This window comes from Astyanax mexicanus, chromosome 4 (genome assembly GCF_023375975.1).
Source record: "Astyanax mexicanus isolate ESR-SI-001 chromosome 4, AstMex3_surface, whole genome shotgun sequence".
NCBI lineage: Eukaryota > Metazoa > Chordata > Actinopteri > Characiformes > Acestrorhamphidae > Astyanax > Astyanax mexicanus.
This window is the reverse complement of record NC_064411.1, coordinates 24,578,949-24,598,490: the sequence shown is the minus strand read 5'-3', so window position 1 is coordinate 24,598,490 and position 19,542 is coordinate 24,578,949. Positions and strand designations below refer to the sequence as shown.

The 19,542-nt window shown below is 38.7% G+C and overlaps 1 protein-coding gene across 1 annotated transcript in view; it reads left to right on the top strand.

Moving 5' to 3' along the window:
• Positions 1-18,744, top strand: part of urb1 (URB1 ribosome biogenesis homolog) — a 40,494-nt gene extending 21,750 nt beyond the window's left edge. The window contains exons 25-40 of the mRNA XM_022664017.2: positions 918-1,092; positions 2,126-2,184; positions 2,284-2,474; positions 2,854-2,964; positions 3,729-3,789; positions 4,000-4,168; positions 4,703-4,811; positions 12,417-12,577; positions 12,666-12,777; positions 12,875-12,981; positions 14,314-14,457; positions 14,602-14,711; positions 15,224-15,406; positions 16,609-16,850; positions 17,549-18,094; positions 18,180-18,744. Coding sequence (XP_022519738.2) covers positions 918-1,092; positions 2,126-2,184; positions 2,284-2,474; positions 2,854-2,964; positions 3,729-3,789; positions 4,000-4,168; positions 4,703-4,811; positions 12,417-12,577; positions 12,666-12,777; positions 12,875-12,981; positions 14,314-14,457; positions 14,602-14,711; positions 15,224-15,406; positions 16,609-16,850; positions 17,549-18,094; positions 18,180-18,376 — 2,677 coding nt within the window. The 3' untranslated portion in view covers positions 18,377-18,744. The remainder of the gene's footprint in view (positions 1-917; positions 1,093-2,125; positions 2,185-2,283; positions 2,475-2,853; positions 2,965-3,728; positions 3,790-3,999; positions 4,169-4,702; positions 4,812-12,416; positions 12,578-12,665; positions 12,778-12,874; positions 12,982-14,313; positions 14,458-14,601; positions 14,712-15,223; positions 15,407-16,608; positions 16,851-17,548; positions 18,095-18,179) is intronic.
• The last annotated feature ends 798 nt before the right edge of the window (positions 18,745-19,542 follow it).

The following is a 19,542-nucleotide window of genomic DNA, read 5'->3' as shown; positions in this document are numbered from 1 at the left end:
TTTTAGAAGTGTTTATATGAAATCCTTGAACTTGAAAGATTTGCTGCCACATTTTTCTGAAGCCACACCAGTGACCGTATCATGATACTTATCACGGCTGCTGCAAATCATGTAATAATCAAGGCTCTATTATTAGAATTGAATATCATTAAAAAGATGGCTTACTTATGAAAACCATCACTGACCTCAAGCAGTTTGGACTGTGTGTCTCTCCACTCTTCCTCCAGACTCTGCTCCCTTGATTTATAAATGAAATGTAAAATTTACTGATGATCAGTGATGGTTTGGAGAGTAATGTGATCTGCTGGTGTTGATCCGCTGTGTTTTATTATCAAGTCTAAAGTCAGTGCAGTTTTGTTTTCTCACAAAATCTTACAGCACTTCATGCTTCCCTCTGCTGACAACTTTTATAAACATGCTGATTTCATTTTCCAGCAGGACTTGGCACACTGCCATCACTGCCCACACGGTGCCCACAATTGGTCTTATATAATAATCCCATTTACTGAGACACAAATTTTTGTGTTTTTTATTGGCTGTGAGCCATAATTATCAACAATAAAATAAATAAATTTTAAACTTTAAATAGATCACTCTGTGTGTAATACATCTATATAATATATAAGTTTCACATTTGAACCTGAATTACTGTAATAAAGTAACTTTTCGATGGTATTCTATTTTTCTGAGATGCACTAGTACACTCCACTAAAACGAGTTCTATAAGTTATAAAGGTAAACTGCCCCTTTAATTACACCCTAAATAAAAGTATGTGACTGATTAGGGTGCTGGTGAAAGCATGTTTTACACTGGTCATATAAATCATATGAATCTCTTGGTTATTGTTATCGTGTACAGCTACTCAGTTTGTTTTATCAGTAATAAGGTTGTGAATATGCTGCTCTGTGTTGATCAGGTGGCAGTTAACAGACTCCATAACTGAGAAGCTGGCCAACACATCAGAGGAGCTTCAGTGGAGGACATGTTTGATCACTGCTGCCTTCCAGTGGCTTTCAGCAACCTACAAAGAGCAGAAAGAGACACAGGTTCAAAAAGAGAAGGCCATTCTGAGGAGACTGAGAACCCTGCTGGTGAGTAGCTCTGCTCAGTGATTGAGCTCATATAAAATGATTGCTGTATAAATGTTTTACATGATAATCTGTGTAAGTAATTCTAAGACTAAACATGCCTGCTGATGTAATGGCTGTAAATTGTCTGTGTTGCATAAGCACTTTTAATATTACTAGTGAGTAAAAGATCAGATCAGATTATCAGAAAGCAAACATAAAGTTGAAGTTTACCTATGTATTTAACGCTTTAATCAAGATTAGTTTTAATTCATATGTAACATTCATAAAAAAAAAACAAAAGTGACATCTAAAACACACATTTTTTCACACCCTGCATGGTCAGTATTTTGTAACACCCACACTGGCAAGTACTACGACCTGTAAAGGCATTTTGAATGCAGTGTAGTGTTTTATATCATTGAAAGAAAAATTGAAAAGGTAACAATGAACAACATATATAGCATCTTACAAATGAACACACAATCAATTGATTAAAAACAGACATGGTAAGATTAGTAATCTGTTAATTTTGTGATTTAAGCCTGCTTATGATTTTTTTGTTTTAAATGTAACTGTGATCTTATTGCTCATTTTTCACTGTAACTGTAAGAAATTACAGTGACTGTTTTTTTTGTTTTCTGATTGCGTATTGAATTTACATGTATTCCACCCAACTCTGTTACTAAATATTGCTGAAGACCTTTTGCAGTCAAAGGTTTGAAGAGCCAGAGTATGTATAGAGTTTTAAAATGTATCATCTGGTCTTCAGGAGTAATCCTCTTGTTATAATCTGTAGCGTTCCTTTTTTTTCTTTACTGAATTGTACAAGCAAAATAATGCATTAAATGTTACTTAAAATATTGAAAAGAGTACTTAGTCTTTAACTTGATGGATTTCAGAGATCTTTTCTTTAAGGTTTTGCTTGATAAAAATGTGAATAGGTGGAAGTTCTGAGGGAATTTTTCCTGCCGCTGTTGTTCACTGGGGGGTCTATCAGTTGTAAAAAGTTCTGTATAAATAAATGTGGTAATGTGTGAAATTTGAATGCTTTCAGATTTCTCCAGAGAATGTTAGAGCCCTGGACTGGAACGTGTTTGTAAAGTGCGGTTTAAAGTAAGTGGATAGTGATGATTTATGAGTGTTCTCTGTACAGAGACAGATATCCTCTGAACATCTTCTCCAGACTTCTTTCTTCTGCTCTTCTTTCTCCAGGTATCGTTACCAGGACAGGGAGTTCCTGACAGTGTTGGAGATGCTGTTGGAGAAGATGTATGGAGATGTGAATGCTTCTAAAGAGTTGTTGGCAGTAGAAACCCTTCATATGATGGTCACCAGTCACTCTCTCTTCCTGCCCACAATGCTGGCCTTTCAGAATGAGGAGAACAGTAGCCCTGAGTGTAAAGGTAAGAACTGTGCGGCCAAAACTCATAGAAAACCCGGCTCTTCTGTCAGAAAATTCCCCCCTTCACTCAGAACGCTGGTTCTGTTACAAAGGCTTGGGTGTTTTCATGTGTAGTTCTTGTGTTTGCTTTGATACGATAGTAAAAACAGAATTTTTTTTATATATATATATATATTTTTTTATTATTATTTATTTTTGTCCTGTCTTTGTTTCTGGAGTTCTTTGTGGACTGCTTGACTGTTTTCTCTGCTTCTTTGTGTTGTTCCCGTGATAACCAATGAAATGTGCTTGTGATCAAATTCCCGAAGTGGTTTGGGAAAAAGGAGGCGTTTTCTGTACTATCTTTTTCTTTAAATATGTTTTTTATATGTCTTGTTTAGAGGCTCTTGTATCCCTGCTCCTCACCTTGGTGAAGAAATGCCCGCAGGTTTGTAACAGCAGTCAGGTGCCTGTTCTGCTTGGTGCGTATGGAGCTACGCTGGATCCTGCAGGTGAATAAATGAATTCAACAACCACAACAACAACCATTGTACCTCAGACTAGGCCTGCCACATTTATTGTTATGAATGAATTTATTGTTCTATATATGCATATGACCTCAGTAAATTTTAAATGAGTTTATAGCTTTACTTTGTGTTTTATTTAATTAAAAGTTCATTAATCATTTGAAGGGTGTAATCACATGATTATGCCATCAATGACAAGGCTGTGGGTTCTGCTTCTTCATCTTCTTCTTGTTCTTTACCTTAATCTTTACAATCTTCTTCATAATCTTCTTTTTCATCTTGCTCTTTTTCTTCACCTTAATCACCCTCATCTTCATCATTATAATTAAAGTGGTAAGTAAAGGTGCCTCAGCAATAACTGGGGGAGTATAGTCTTGTTGGATGCAATGGAACACAGTGTTAAAATGACCTTAAAATGACAACAAAATGACCTCGACTTGACCTTGTCAAAGAATCACTGTGAGGACGTCACTTACAAATCAGGTAACGCATTTCTGCACCTCAGGATTGTCTTTGCTGATCTGCACCGGGTTCCTAAACCTGGCAGCGTGAACTAAACTTCACTTCTTTTTTTAATACAACTGGTGGGATTAATTGACTATATTGCTTAGATAACTATACCTGGTAGAAAAATGTCAAATAATTATTAACTATTCATTCACTACACATTAGTGTCCTCTTATCTCTTACTGTAAAAAGTGAATGTGAGTGATCTGCTGAATATTACAGATTGTTCTGTGTTTCTGCAGATCAGAAACTGTTACTGCTGCTGAGAGAATATGAGACGATTAACAGTCAGGCGGAGTTGCAGTAAGTTGATCATTTTCTCTTGTTTTGGCTGTATGTGTGTGTGTTTTCATGAAGTCATCCTGTGTAAAACAAGATACCAGATGTAAAACAAGATGTGTGTGTGTGTTTGTGTGTGTGTTTGTGTGTGTGTTTGTGTGTGTGTTTGTGTGTGTTTGTTTGTGTGTGTTTGTTTGTGTGTGTTTGTGTGTGTGTGTTTGTGTGTGTGGTCAGGTGTTTGCTGTGGGGTCCTGAAGCAGTGGAATTCCATAAAGCACGGAAGCAGCTGGGTCCATCACTGTGGCAGCAGCCCAGCTCAGAGCAGGTTTTGGCTCAGCTGGCTCCGGATCGAATGCTGAATACTGTAACACACTTTCCTCTGCACCGCTGCCTTATACCTCAGGTGTTTTGCTAATAAAACTAATTATTATTAAAATGTTTAGTGTTACTGTCTTTTGTAGCATGATTGGCTCCTTTTTTGTGGCAATAAAATCATTTAATTTGCCCAGAAATTCCATATAGTCTGGTGCACCTTATGTATGAATTTTGCTGGTCAGGTATTAAGGAGCAGTAAAGTAAATCTGCTGAAGTACAGCTTTATACAGAAGTCTCAGTAAAGTTTCTCCAGCACCGAGGCTGGAGCAGTATTAACATGTTACACTTGCATAGCGGTAACATGGTTGCTGAATCAAACATCACATTTTGAGGACCAAAAATAATTGCCCTTATTTTTCTGCAGTACTAAATATACAGAATCATTTATATCTAGTTTCTTACTTCATCACTTTTTCACACACTGTAGAACATCTTTGATTTACATTTTCAAATGTTCAAACCTGATTTTTCTGTTCAATTGGCATAAAAATGTTTTAAACATTAATAAGACTTAATAAGAAAACCATAATTCAGTTTAATGTATCAGAGTTTCTTTTTTAAGGAAGGAGAAGAGTTGATTTGCACTCAGGAGAGAGAGGGCACTCAACACCAGCTGTGTTTGTATGACCCGTGCTTTCTTCTCCCTCTCTTCAGCTTCATTCTTCGTCCAGGTAAATCCAGCACTATATGTCTAAATCCTTTAATAGAGTCTCTCTTATTTTTAAAAAGGAGTTTGATTGTATCAGATCCATTACAGTATGCTTTGTGATGCTGCTGCTCATACCTGCTGCAGAGGACCCTCTCATGCTCGCTCTCTCTCCCTCTCTCTCTCTCTCTCTCTCCCCATCTCCCTCTCCCTCCCTCTCTCTCTCCCTCTCTCTCCCTCTCTCTCTCCCTCTCTCTCTCCCTCTCTCTCCCTCTCTCTCTCTCAAATTCAAATTTTTTTCAAATTCAAATGGCTTTATTGGCATGAATTGTAAACAACAACTGTTGCCAAAGCAAACAATTCAACAAATACAAAAATAATAATCAAATTATGACAAAATTGAAGGATAATAAATAAATTACAATATGTGAGAAAAAAAAAAATAATAATAATAATAATTATAATAAGAAATAACTGTACATATAGTTTATGCAATAATATATATATAATTATATAAGCAGGGTGGTTTAGTGTAGGGTGGGGCTCTGGTTTCTCAGGGTGTGGCAGTTGTGTACATATTTAGCAGATAATCCAACACATTCTGGAATCTCTCCTAAATACAGTCTGATCAGATCTTCCTCTGTTATTAATCTGAGTGATGGGATGGTGGATGTGATGTTCTGTAGGAACTGGAGTCTGAGCTGGGTGTATTTAGAGCAGGAGGAGAGGAAGTGCTGCTCGGTTTCTACCTGTCCGGAGCTGCAGTGATCACACACTCGCTCGGCTCTGGGTCTCCAGTGTTTCCTCTGTCTCCCGCTCTCTATCGCCAGGCTGTGGGCACTGAGTCTGTACATCGTCAGCGTGTGTCTTTCTCTGGGGTTTTTAATTTTAGTCAGGTAATCTGCGAGGGTGTATTCTCTATTTAATGATCTGTAACATTCTAATTTATTAATGGAGGAAATTTCATGAAGCCAGTGATTAATATAGTCTGATTGCTGTGTTTTGTGGATGGTTTGGAGGTGTGTGTGTTTGAGGGTGTAGCAGGTGGTGGTGTGAAGGTGGTGGTGGTGTTTAATGTGTGTGAGAGGGTCTGTTTCTGGGTGTGTGCAGGTATTAAGGTATGCTGTGTGGTGGTATGAGTCTGGGTGGGATTGGGACAGGTGAGAGTGGAATTTTAAAGCTCTGGTTATGATGGATAGGGAGAGAGGAAACTGGCCGAGCTCTGCTCTGCACGCCAGGTTCACCGTGCTGCGATGGACTTTTAAAATTTCTTTGCAGAATTCCAGGTGAAATTTTTTTATTGGATTCGTGTCCCATGATGCGTGTCCTTTATAAATTTTAGGTCCCCAAACTTCACTGCCATATAAAAGTATGGGTTTAATAATATAATTAAATATTTTTAGCCAGATTTGTATTGGAAGATTAAATTTGTTTAGGGATCTTTTGATGGTAAAAAATGCTTTTCTTGCTTTCTCTACCAGTGCATTCGTAGTCTTATTAAACCTGCCAGATGCACTTATTACCAGGCCCAGGTAATTGTAGTCCATACAGTGCTGTAGGGTTGTTCCTCTGAATGTAAAGTGGAATTTAGATTTTTGTGATCTGGCTTTTTTTTGGAAAATCATTATTTTGGTTTTGTTGATATTAATGTCTAGGGCCCAATCTTGACAAAATTCTTCTAATATATTTAAATGTTGTTGTAAGGCTTCTGCTGTTGGAGCTAATAAAAGTAAATCATCTGCATATAATAGGAGTTTTATTTCTTTATCATTTAATTCAAGACCTAAGTTTGGAGAATTTTCAAGGGTTGTAGCCAATTTGTTGATGTATATGTTAAATAAAGTTGGGGATAGATTACATCCTTGATGCACTCCACGTCCTTGTTTAAAAAAATCTGTTCTTCTGTTCTCAATTTTTACTGCACATTTATTATCATTATATTTGGATTTAATTAAATCATAAACCTTCCCCCCTATACCAGATTCAAGTAATTGGAGAAATAGTCCATTGTGCCAAATTGAGTCGAATGCTTTTTTAAAGTCTACGAAACAAGCAAATATCTTCCCTTTGGTTTTTTGATGGACGTGTTTTTGAATGAGTGCATCTAAGGTGTAAATATGGTCTGTGGTTCGGTGTTTAGGTAGAAATCCAATTTGACATTTTGATAGGGTATTATGTTCAGTTAAATATTTTAATAGCCTGGTGTTTAGTATACTGCAGAAGACTTTGCCTAAATTACTGTTTACACAGATACCCCTGTAGTTATTTGGGTCAAATTTATCACCATTTTTATAAATTGGAGTAATTAGACCTCTATTCCAGATTACAGGAAAAAATCCACAATTAAGTACTAGATTAAAAAGTTTTAGTATGGCCAATTGTAATTTGGGACTGCTGTGTTTTAACATTTCGTTTTTTATATTATCAATTCCGCAGGCTTTTCCTTGTTTTAGTAATTTGAGTGTTTCCTTTAATTCCTGTATGGATATGGGGTAGTCTAATGGAGACTGATTGTCTTTTATAGCTGATTCTAATGTACTGAGTTTTTCAGTGATGGTATTTTTGTTTGATTCATCTGGAGTTTTATAAAGGTCTTCAAAAAACATTTTCCATATTTTGCTATTTTTAATTGAGGTATTTTTAAGATTGGTTGTTGTAATATTTTTTTTCCATAAATCCCAAAAATAATTTTCTTTAATAGCTTTTTCCATTTTACTACATTGGGTTTCTGTGTATTGATATTTTTTAGTTCTAATTAATCGTTTGTATTGTCGTAATGTTTGAAAATATTCTAGTCGCAATTGTTGGTCATTTGGGTTCCTGTGTTTCCTGTTGGCTAAATTTCGTAATTGTTTTTTGGATGTTAAACATTCCTTGTCGAACCATTTTTCTTTTGGTTTTTGTTTCAATGTTTTGGTTATTAATGTCTTTAGATTTGACTTTTTAGTTAGTTGGTAAAAAATTTTATTTAGGCAATCAGTTGCCAGATTTATGTCTTTTTTGGTAGCTTGATAGTGTGTTTGAATAAATGTATCTAACATTTGTTTAATATTTTCAGAGTCCAGTGCTGTTGTGTAATTTGTGGTACTTTCTTCTGTCCATTTGTATGGTTTAGGGAGAGGGTAAGTGTCGGTGTCTGGGTCGTGTGTGTTGGTGTTAGTTGTTGATTTTTTCAGGTACAGGACTGTTTGGCAATGGTCTGAAAGATATAATTGTGGTAAGACTACGAATGCACTGATATGTCCTGGATTGATGTCTGTGATGGCGTAATCTACCACACTGCTGCCCAGTGCAGAGCTGTAGGTGAATCTGCCCAGCGAGTCTCCTCTGGTTCTGCCGTTAACGATGTACAGACCCAGGCCTTTACACAGCTGGAGGACGTGTTTTCCGTGTTTATTAATTACACTATCATAACTTTGTCTCTGAGTGGTTATGCTTGTGTGGCAGTATAGGGTTTGTTTATGTATATTTGTTGTTTTATCTATATCAATAAAGTCATTTTCTCTTGCAGTTCTGGCATTGAAATCTCCACATAGTAAAATATAACCTAATGTCTGGTAATTATTTATTTCACTTTGAAGATTTTCAAAAATGTCTTCTGTGTAATAAGGCGAATTTTGAGGAGGTATATAAATAGTGCATAAATATATATCTCTATCATTTCCTAATAGGTTCTTGTTTAATTTAATCCATAGATAATTTTTATTATTTTTTAGAAGAGTTATGAATGATCTATATTCTTCTTTATACCACACAAGTATACCACCTGAGTTTCTACCATTTTTAATATGGGCATGTTTTGTGGGGGGTAGATATAGTTCTATGTAATTATTCGGACAGGAAGAATTTGGATGGTTATCCCATGTTTCTTGTAGAATAATTAAATCTCTATTATATATATTATTTATAAAATCTGGATTTGTAAACTTTAGACCAAATGTTGACGAGAAAGAACCTTGAATATTCCAACAACTAATTGAAAAGGAAGCCATCATCAGATAATTATAGGTATTTCACAAAGAGATATTCAATTCATTACCCAACTATAATCATTTTTTCTAATAGTATTAATTGATTTAAGTGTAAATATTAGTGCAGTTGTATCAGTGTAGATAATTTTAAAAAGTAAAACAAAAATGAGTTCATTAGTTTGATAAAGGATGGTGATAAATTCTCTTATCTGGTTGGAGTGTAGCTGGTTAGATTGCAGCTGGTTGGATTATATTTGGTTGGGATGTAGTTGGTTGGTTGGTTTTGGTGTAGCTGGTTTTGATAAAGCCAGTTGTGGTGTAACCAGGTGATGGGTAGTTGGTTGTGTGATAGCTGGTTGTGTTGTAGCTCTTTGGGTTGTAGTTCGTTGGGGAGTAGCTGGGTAGGGTGTAGCTGGTTGTGTGATAGCTGGTTGGGGTGTAGCTGGTTGTGCTGTAGGTCTTTGGGTTGTAGTGGGTTGGGGTGTAGCTTGTTGTGCTGTGGTTCTTTGGGTTGTAGTTGGTTGGGGTGTAGCTGGTTGGTGTGTAGTTGGTTGTACGGTAATTGGTTGTGCTGTAGTTGGTTGATGTGTAGTTGGTTGGTGTGTAGTTGGTTGTACAATAATTGGTTGTGCTGTAGTTGGTTGGGGTGTAGCTGGGTGTACAGTTGCTGGTTGTGCTGTGGTTCTTTGGGATGTAGCTGGTTGAGGTGTAGCTGGGTGTACGGTTGTTGTTTGTGCTGTGGTTCTTTGTGGTGTAGTTCACTGGGGAGTAGCTGGGTAGGGTGTAGGTGGTTGTGTGATAGCTGGTTGTTGTGTAGCTGGTTGTGTTGTGGTTCTTTGGGTTGTAGTGGGTTGGAGTGTAGCTGGTTGGTGTGTAGTTGCTGGTTGTGCTGAGGCTCTTTGGGGTTTAACTGGTTGAGATGTAGCTGGGTGTATGGTTGCTGGTTGTGCTGTGGTTCTTTGAGGTGAAGCCAGTCGGGGTGTAGTTGGTTGGGGTGTAGCTGGTTGGGTGAAGGTGTGATTCCTTGAGCAACTACAGCAGCATAAGTTCTGGGCTGTAGTTCTGGGTAAGGGTTGAGTTCTAGCTGTGGTGGTGGTGGTGGTTGCCAACTGCTGTTGGGTTGTGGAGTCTGATGGAGTGAAGGGCACTGTAGACTGTAGCTGGGAGCAATAAATGCTCTGGTGGTTTCACTGTGGTGGTTCTGAGAAGAGCTGAGGGGTTCAGATGTTGATCTTGGTCTGACTGTAGGTCTTTTGCGGTGTAAGACTGTGTCTTTCAGGCTCTTTGCAAATAGTTTGACCCCTTTTTGGTTTAGATGAAGACGGTCATAAAGGTGTCTGTGAAGAATCTGCCCATAAAGCACTACTTGTGTGTTGGGTATGTGGGTACAGAGTCTGTAAATGTCTGAGTTGATGTTGTTGATAGTGTGTTGGGCTGTGTCCAGTCTTGGTAATAAAGTGGAGATGGTGATTGTTGCTGTAGGAAATCTCTTGCTGGCTGTCATTGCTGTTTGTTGGAGTGCTTCAGGTATGTTCCTGCTGTTCTGAGTTAGATCATTGGTCCCCGTATGAATGATGATGTGCTGAATTCCGTTGTAGTTCAGGTTTGATAGTTGATCAATGGCTTTGTTTATGGTTGGAGTCCAGATCTTTGTTGAATGTTTTTTTGGGAAAAGACGTTTCATGTCTAAATATTTCCCATTAGAATCACACAGAAATAATACATCCTGTGTTGTCTTCTGTGTGTGTGGCGTTGTGTGTGTGGGTTCCTCAATGTTGAGGGAGTTAGGTGTGAGTGTGTGTGTTTGTATTGGTGGGGTAGGTTGAGGTATGGTATGAGGAGAGGGTAGTGTAGGGCGTGGGGGTGAGGAGGTGGGAGAGGTAATGTTAGTGGACCTGGTGCAGTTTTCTCTGGTGCTTGTCTGGCTGTGTTGGGGTATCTGTGCTGGAGTGCTGAGCAGTTGAGTGATTGTGTTTAGTTCCTCTGTTATTCTCCGTAAAACTGTCCTCAGATTCTGATTATCCTCTTCCAGTTCTCTCATGGCCTGATGTAGTTCCCGGATCTCATTCTTATGTTGTAGAACTTCAGTGTAAAGTTCTCCTGCTGGTTTGCTGCTGTTGTTGTTTTCCTGAGGAGGGCAGGACAGGATTCTCTCTTTAAAATGAGTAAACTCCTGTTCCAATATAGATAGCCCTTCTCTCAGAGTCCTGATGCTGCAGGCCAGTTTAGGTGTGAGCTCCGGCTGTACTCGTGGTGTTGTAGGGCTGTGTACAGATCTGTGTACAGTGTTGTTCACTGGTGTTCTCTGTGAATCTGTAGTTTTTCTTTTTGATGCAGCAGATTTCTTCATATTTTGAAAGCAGTTTTGAAAGTTGTGTAAGCTGTTTTCAGGTCCCTGGATCATAACTGTACCGTTATGATATATATTTATTGTTAGGATGGGGCATGTGTACTCAGCATCTTCATATGTAGTGATTTGTCTGCCTTTGCTTATTCCGTTTTTCTTTATGTAAGTGAAAGACTCACTGATCACTGTATGCCAGTCTGCAGGGTGATGGGTGGAGAAGAGCAGGTTACACATTACCTTTAGATTGTTCTTTGTAGTGAAATCTGCCACTAAAGTTTCTGGGTTGTCAGACAGGATTTTTGTTTTGAATATTTTCCTGGCGTTTGCTGATTTGACGTGCGGTGGATACTGCACCTCGCTGCCGTTCAAGTATAGCGAGTGTCCGCTGGAAGCGCTGGGTCCGCTGGAAGCGCTGGGTCCGCTGGAAGCGCTGGAAGCGGCCGTTTCCATTTTCCGTGTGTGTGTGTGTGTGTGTAAGTGTGTGTGTGTGTGTAAGTGTGTGTGTGTATATGTGTGTGTGTGTTGTTCTCTCACCGCTGTGTGAGAGCGCTGTGTGTTAGTGTTAGGTTAACAGCTGATCGGTCGCGGATGTTGTTGTTAGTAACGGCTGAAGTCCATCAGCTGATCTTCGCGCTCCGTACTTCGGCTGTAGTTCATAATAAACTCTCGTTTTTTTTCCTACAGGTGCTCTGTCCTTTACTTCATCGTAATATCATGTAGATAAATGATAAATGATAAATCAATCACTCAGTGTGAAAATACCTTAAAAGTTTAGGTTCTGTTTAGGAGCTTACGTTTTCTGCTGCCATTTAAACGCGTCTCTCTCTCCATCTCCCTCTCCCTCCCTCTCTCTCTCCCTCTCCCTCTCCCTCCCTCTCTCTCTCTCTCTCTCTCTCTCCATCTCCCTCTCCCTCCCTCTCTCTCTCCCTCTCTCTCCCTCTCTCTCTCCCTCTCTCTCTCCCTCTCTCTCTCCCTCTCTCTCCCTCTCTCTCCCTCTCTCTCTCTCCATCTCCCTCTCCCTCCCTCTCTCTCTCCCTCCCTCTCTCCCTCCCTCTCTCTCTCCCTCTCTCTCCCTCTCCCTCTCTCTCTCTCTCCATCTCCCTCTCCCTCTCTCTCTCCATCTCCCTCTCTCTCTCCCTCTCTCTCCCTCTCCCTCTCTCTCTCTCTCCATCTCCCTCTCTCTCTCTCTCTCTCCATCTCCCTCCCTCTCTCTCTCCCTCTCTCTCTCCCTCTCTCTCTCTCTCTCTCCCTCTCTCTCTCTCTCTCTCTCTCTCTCCCTCTCTCTCTCTCTCTCTTTCTCCTTGCTAATCAGAGTCTGTAGTAGACTGTCAGAAGTTTGTGAGCTGTCATGCTCTGGCTGTGACTGTAGTGGCTTTAAGCAGTCGTGACCTCAAGATGAGATCTGCCGCTTCCCACGTTCTGACTTCCTTCTACGAGCATCTGGAGGGAGCTCGCTTCAGAGGCAAGAAACAGGTATCTGGACTGGTGTTATTCATTTAGATCCAGTTAGTATATTTTAGTGTGTGTGTGGCTGGTTCTAAGATCAGATTCATGTCTTCAGATACTCTACCTGATGGATACGGTCAGGAATGGGATCCAGAAGCAGAACTTCAGGCTGTCACTAGTTCACACAACTTACATTGCGAAAGTGGCTCAGCAGATGCTGAGGCCTGGTGAGTGAAGGCTCTGTTATTCAGTACAGTTATGAATTAAGTGAGATGTTTTGATTAGGCTGATTCCTTAACCTTCTCTAAAACTGTCTGTTTACAGAGGAGCACATGTACCTGGTGATAAATCGGTTTCTTTTGGGAACACAATACATGGATCTTGGCAGAATTCCTGATTTCTTTAAACTTTTTTACAGCTTTGACTTTGAGGTAAATGCTAAATAGTTCATAGATCTCTAAAGTTGTCTGTATTTGGGTCTAAAAACTTGAAAAATGAACAGATTGTGCGCTTAAAGATAAATATACATACACGGTGAAAACTTTCCTTAGACTGGCTTTTTTTTTCTCAAAAAAATTATTAAATGCAGAAACCAGCATGATTAACTAGTAAAGTCAAGTAACAAGTTTAGTCTGTTCAACCACTGTGGTCAAGTTAGTAATGACCATTTTAAAACCATTAAACTCAAATAAAAACACAAGCTTTGCTGATTAAGAGAGAAACTGCGCAACAAGCTTTCTTACCAGCTTGGTACTTTTTCACAGGGGTGACCAGGTTGATCATTTGAGCAGCTGCTGTGAAAAGCTGTTTTTGAGCTGGATTTTTTTAACAGTGAAGTGATGTAGTTACAGTGCAGTCATTGTGTTTATCTTTTATCAAACACCCAGATTATACCTGGTCACTTTATGCGTATTGAGTATTATATCAGCATAAGCCGCATAAAAAAGCATATAAAACAAATACAAATCTGTGTGTTATCCCACACAGCAGTCAGAAACGCAGTCAGAGACACATTTAACTGCTGAGTGTAAATGCATGTCATCACTGTAACAGAGCTCAACATGAAAATGAGTAGGTGAAACCACTTTAAATCTGCTTCTGTCTTCCTCAAAGAAGAAAGAGAACAACCCACAAAATAATTTGACCGCTATAGGCCACGTTTCTTCAGTGTAGCTGACTGATGCACAGCACTGTTAGCTTGAGCAGCTTTAATCTCACCAACTATTTGAGCATTTACAGTTTAAAAGGGATTGAAAACATTTTAGATAAGAAATCAGAAATAACATGGAAATAATAATAATAATAATGATACATAAAAAATAAATCATTTAATATAGAAATAAATTACCATAACCAATTGACACATAAAAAGTAAAGAATTTATACATTATAAAATACGTATCAAAATAAAAACATAATCAAAAATAAATAAATAAAAATCAAATAAATTAAACAAAAATTAAAATAATAACAGAACAAAATAAACTCAGTTAAAACAGTCACAGTTTTTCTGATAATGATTAGAAACTAAGAGTTTAAATTCAGTTAAGTTCAGTGATCCCAGCGAGCTCACAGGAGTTTCCTGTAGTGATGGAAGCGTTTTTACACTGAAAATCGAGCTTAGACTCCGACTGCCAATTATGGGCATAATGCCAACTACAGAATGACGCATGACTTCAGCGCTCTATTCATTTTCACCTAATGGGTCTTAAAATACAAATACGACACAAAAGCAAAATAACTGTAATAATATACTGTTTCAGCACAAACTGGAGCGGCAGTGGATGCTGAGTGTGCTGGAGGAGAGCGTGATGGATAAGCTCTCTTTTGATTTGTGTGAAAAGCAGAACGTCTATCATGCGCTTCTTGGTTTCTGCAGCAGCCCTCTTTGTGAGCAGTCTGTCCAGGTACACTACATCTGTTTACCAGAGAAAACCACATTCCAGTTCAGATCTGTTTTACATTCATCTTCACATGTGATTGTTTCACAGAACAGTTGGAATCATTTTTATTTTAGAAATAAAATCCTGACAGCAGTTGTTTTGTTGCAGATTCAGATTGTGAATATTCTCAAAAAGAGTGCACACATCCCTAAAGCAGCTCACAGCCTAACCCAGGCTCATGGAGTCCTGACCTGGATCACACAACTCATAGGGAACAGGTCAGTAAGACTTATCTGCACAGGGTGGACAATAAAATGTCATGGAAGTGAACATCCTAATGTTTTTTTATGACCTACATTGCAGTGTATGGATTCTGTATTTTAACAGTGAGGAGGTTAAAATGAAACTGGAGGAGTGGGTATAAATGACATTGTGAATGTATAAAAAGTTTTAATATATACTCTGAGTGGTTCAGCGGACTAAGGTGCTGCCACTATGATTGGAAGATCGACTGGTTTAAATCCCGTTCAGAGCCCTGATAGAGCATTATTGGCCTTGCTCTCTCTGGGTGGCAGACTCCTAGGGTGGTGTTGATCAGCACAAGGCTGCGTGTGTCGGAGGAGGCATGTGCTAGTTTTCACCCTCCTGCTGTTGAGACATTGCCTTGTAAATTGGGGGGGAAAAAAGGATTTGAAATAAATGTGTATATAGTAATACAAATCATTCAGATTGTTTTAAATTTGAATTAGAAATGCAGTCTCATTAATTATAATAAACTTGTTTTTGGCAGATGTCCAGATGGCAGGCTAGTGAGTGCTGTGATTGCACTGCTGTATTCGTTGTGGTTCTTTAACCTGGGCCAGAAAGACCCAGCAGTGCAGTACAGGGCAGCAGACGATTCAGTCAAATGCTTCACCTTCCCCGTTATCAACGACTTCCTGTGTGCCCTTCTTTCAGTCATCAGACACCTGAGGTAAACACTAAACCTAAATGTAAAGGTTTTGGGTGGGGTGGCCGGGTAGGGGGGAGGGATTGCTGGTTGGGGGAGGGATGTACAGCTGAGAGAGGGGCTGTACTGGTTTCTCATTATTAAAAAGTATTGAAGAATCTTTAGTTCTGTATGCTGTGTTGCTTTAGTTGAACCAACAGGAGTCTCAAACTCAGAAGTCTTAGGGGTCATTATGCAGTTAGTGTGCTCAGCCAGAGCCATTTTATGAGTAAAGAAAATCACATCCGCTATTAGCTTTACATTATTCAATGTACGTGACCTCACACAGCTCCTGGAATACAGTGGCTTGCAAAAGTATCCATACCCCTTGAACTGTTTTACATTTTGTCACCTTACAGCCACAAACTGAAGCAATTTTCTTGGAGACCAGAAGGAAAGTATCACATAATTGTGAAATGGAACAAAAACATTAGTCAAATTTTAAAAATCTGAAAAGTGTGACAACATGCTGGGCCCCAGAACTGGGGAAAATTTGGCTGCAGTTATTGCTGCAGAGGAACAGCAGAAACTGAACAGAAAACATCCACATACTTTTGCCACTAGCAGATATGTATTATCGGATCATTTCCCTCCTTTAATAAATAAGCAAGTCTGATATCTGGTTTTAGGAACGTGTAGGGATTTGATTAAGTTTTAGAACAAATTTATGCAGAAATGTAGAAAAATCTAATATGTTCACAAACTTTTATGCACCGTGGATCAATGTCCATATTTGTAAGTTGAGTTGCTATGGTTCTAATTATCAACATAACATTTTACTAAAATATTTATTATGTTGTTTAACTTTGAAGAAATTTTAATTACATTTTCATGAATCATGTATATCATTTCTCTATTTACAACCACTTTTATTCTACTGGATGATGGTTAAAAAAAAATAATACTATAGAATGCAGTTGGTACCATGGAGTGTCCTTCACATGCTCTAGTGGATCTTCACTGAAAGATCATTGAATATATGTTCTTTGTTTTCCAGATGTCTCTGACTGCAGTAGATATGTATTTTTAAAGCAAGCTTGATTCAATATTGAAAACTCAAAGGTGGTATGCTGAACAGGAAAGTCAGTATTTTTGGGGTTCAGTTCTCTGGTTTATGTAGCTGAAACATGAACCAGTTGGTAATTGTAATGAGGAATTGTGTAAATGTGTTTTGTGTTTGTTGACAGGAATGGGGTGGAAGCGACTGCAGTGCAGTTGTTTGTGCAGACACTGGCGTCTGTGCTGAAGCATCATAAAAAGTCTTTAGGTGCTCATACGGACGCCGGCTGGCTGACCGTCCCCCCACACACGCTCTCCTGCTCCTCATCACTCAGCGTGCTCCACTGCTGGGCAACACTGACCCACGACCAGCCTTTACTTTCTGCTCTGCAGGCATTGGCTAAAACACACAACATTAAAGGACTGTTTGGTATGTACTGTTTTATTTTTCTATTATTTAATACATTGAAAAGCATTTAAAAGGTGGCAGTATGACATTTTCTATAATTCATTATTAAATAGCAATGTAAAACTTATGAGCTACAGTGCTCCAAAACAGTGTCCCACACAGAACTATTGTGTATGTATGTATGTGTGTGTATATATATATATATATATCTCAATGGCTAGATATTCTTAATTTATAGTCTGCTGTTGACAGACAGACAGTTTTTACCCATAAAAGCTAAAAACCACACATGTAATAATTAAATGGAGAGTAACAATCACATTAAACACTTGAACAGATTGATTTATTTTTTTAAAGTGATTCTTTCACCTATAACTTTACTTCCCTTTGCATCAGTGCATCCTAATAAAGTGCACTGTGATAGGATTACTGTAGTACTGTAGGAGTACTGTAATAAAGCGCACTATAGAATTGTGCAATCAAGGTTTTATGTGTGAAAACAAACAAAAATAACAGGTAATGATGATGAGCTTCTGAAAAGAGTGCAGAATCGTTCTTGGGTTCGACTTATTTATTCAGGACAGGTTTAAAAAACACCCTTAATGTCATTCTTGGCAGAACCCACGAACGTTCTCATTTTTGTCACCAGATGAATGTCATGTACCAAGTTTTTGCTTTCATTAATGGAAAAAATGTGTTAATTAAATTTTTTTTTTTAGAATCTGTGAAGGAGAGAGTACAGGGAAAAGCTTCTGCAAAACTGTCCCAGTCACATCTTCAGGATTTGGATAAGGCAGCAGATGGAGGTCTGGAGGCCTGCAGACCCCTCCTAATGAGTATTCTCACACACTGGGAGCCACAGACTGTCCTACCCAGTCCTAGCCTCTGTAATGGTGAAGTTTCTGATTCCAGCAGTCTTGTTGGTAGAACCGGCTACACCCTCATTAAATGGACCCTTAAGACGTTGTGTGAGGGGTCTTATGAAGAGAGCAGCATCTGTGCAGCTGTGGAGTGGCTTCACAGAGTTATTTTATCCCATAAAACCATCGCGCAGTCTTTGGTGTCAGACGAAGCTGTGAAAGTTGACCTGTTAAGACTGTACCATCAAACCTGCCAGTGCAGGGTGCAGTCCAGCCTGGACACTCTGCAGCTGTTGACCACAGTTATGCTGCACTTGTTGGAGGTACAGGGAGTCCCTAATGTTCTTCAGACCAGTAAGATGGAGGGTTACTTGGACACGCCTAATGTGGAAGTTTCTATAAGAGGTAAATCAAATATCTTTATTTAGGAACCCCATATTTTACTGATGGTGATCCGGCAGAGTACTGATGATGTGTGTGTTTTGCGTAGAAGCCGTGCTGAAGCTGCTGTCCCTGTACATTCATGAGCTCTGGAACGGAGGAAAAGTGCCTCAGCTGCTCCTCACCCACGTCCAGCTTGTAACCAGAGATGAGAAGAAGTCCAAGAAGAAGCCCAAAGCTGGAGCATCTGTCCTGCACCTCTGTAAAGATGTGCTCTCAGCTTTAAACTCTCTCCTGAGCACATGAAACCAAACCAATACAAACATATAGATGAAATGTTCAAATAAAAATGAATAGAAATGAAAATTTGGAATCTGGAAACTTTTACATATTTACAGACTACAGCACAAATTCATCAGAATTGTTCACAGTAAATAATCGCTCACGGTATGTGTAATCCCAAGCATAACCCTGTCTTTACAGTAACAATGGGCTAATGCCATTTAGCTAAATTAATTTTTATTAATGATTGATCGTGACAAATGGCCTTATATGCTGGGTTGTTTCATACAAGCTTATATTTTTTCTATTAATCTTTATTGATCAAACTTGATTTCTTGTGTCTATGAAAACCTTGTTTGCTGTTGTTTGTTTTTAATAAATATGTACATTTATGCCGGTTGAATTTGTCAGTTTTTTGGAAACATTTGAAAATAATACAATAATAATAATAATACAAAAGCAGCACCTGCGAAAAAGTGCTTTCTGCTCCTACTAACGACGAACACAAATGCAGCAACTATTATAAAGCAGAGGAGAGTTTCTCCTTTTTGCAGGGTTTATGTTTTAAACATGCTGTGCTCTAGAGCCACGTCACTTCTCACACCATTATATAACACTCCAATTAAATTAGATTAAATTAAATCTTATCTTTTATATTGATCAGTTTTGAGTTTGAGTACAAACTCAGATTCTCTCACTGATTATATGGCACATCTTTTTATTATGATCATTAAGAATTGAATGAATTATTGTTTCATACTTGGTTGTAATTACTTTTCATTAGTGGTGTCAATCAGAAGGTAATCCGATTAAGCACAACAAATTGAGATCACCTGTAGTTGGTTTCTATGGTCCATATCAGTTGATGAGTTTGTTTATTTGGAGCGTTTCTCCCTCTGTTTGGTTTGGTTTGGCATAAACCTAAACACACCAAACAACGCACTAATAAACCATGCAAGCACATTGTCTCTTCTGATTGGTCAGAGCTGCGCGCACAGTATATTACACACAGTATTTTCAATGGGACTGTAGTGCAGCTGTGAGCAGTGAACGCTGCCCACACTGCGCATGTAAACAGCATGGAGCAGCAGGGACAGCGTTTGATCATAGCAGTATATTATCTGGCTAATATAGGAGATTAAACTGCACCCTATCAGAAGTTTAACTCAATTAAAAAGAAGTATGTTTAA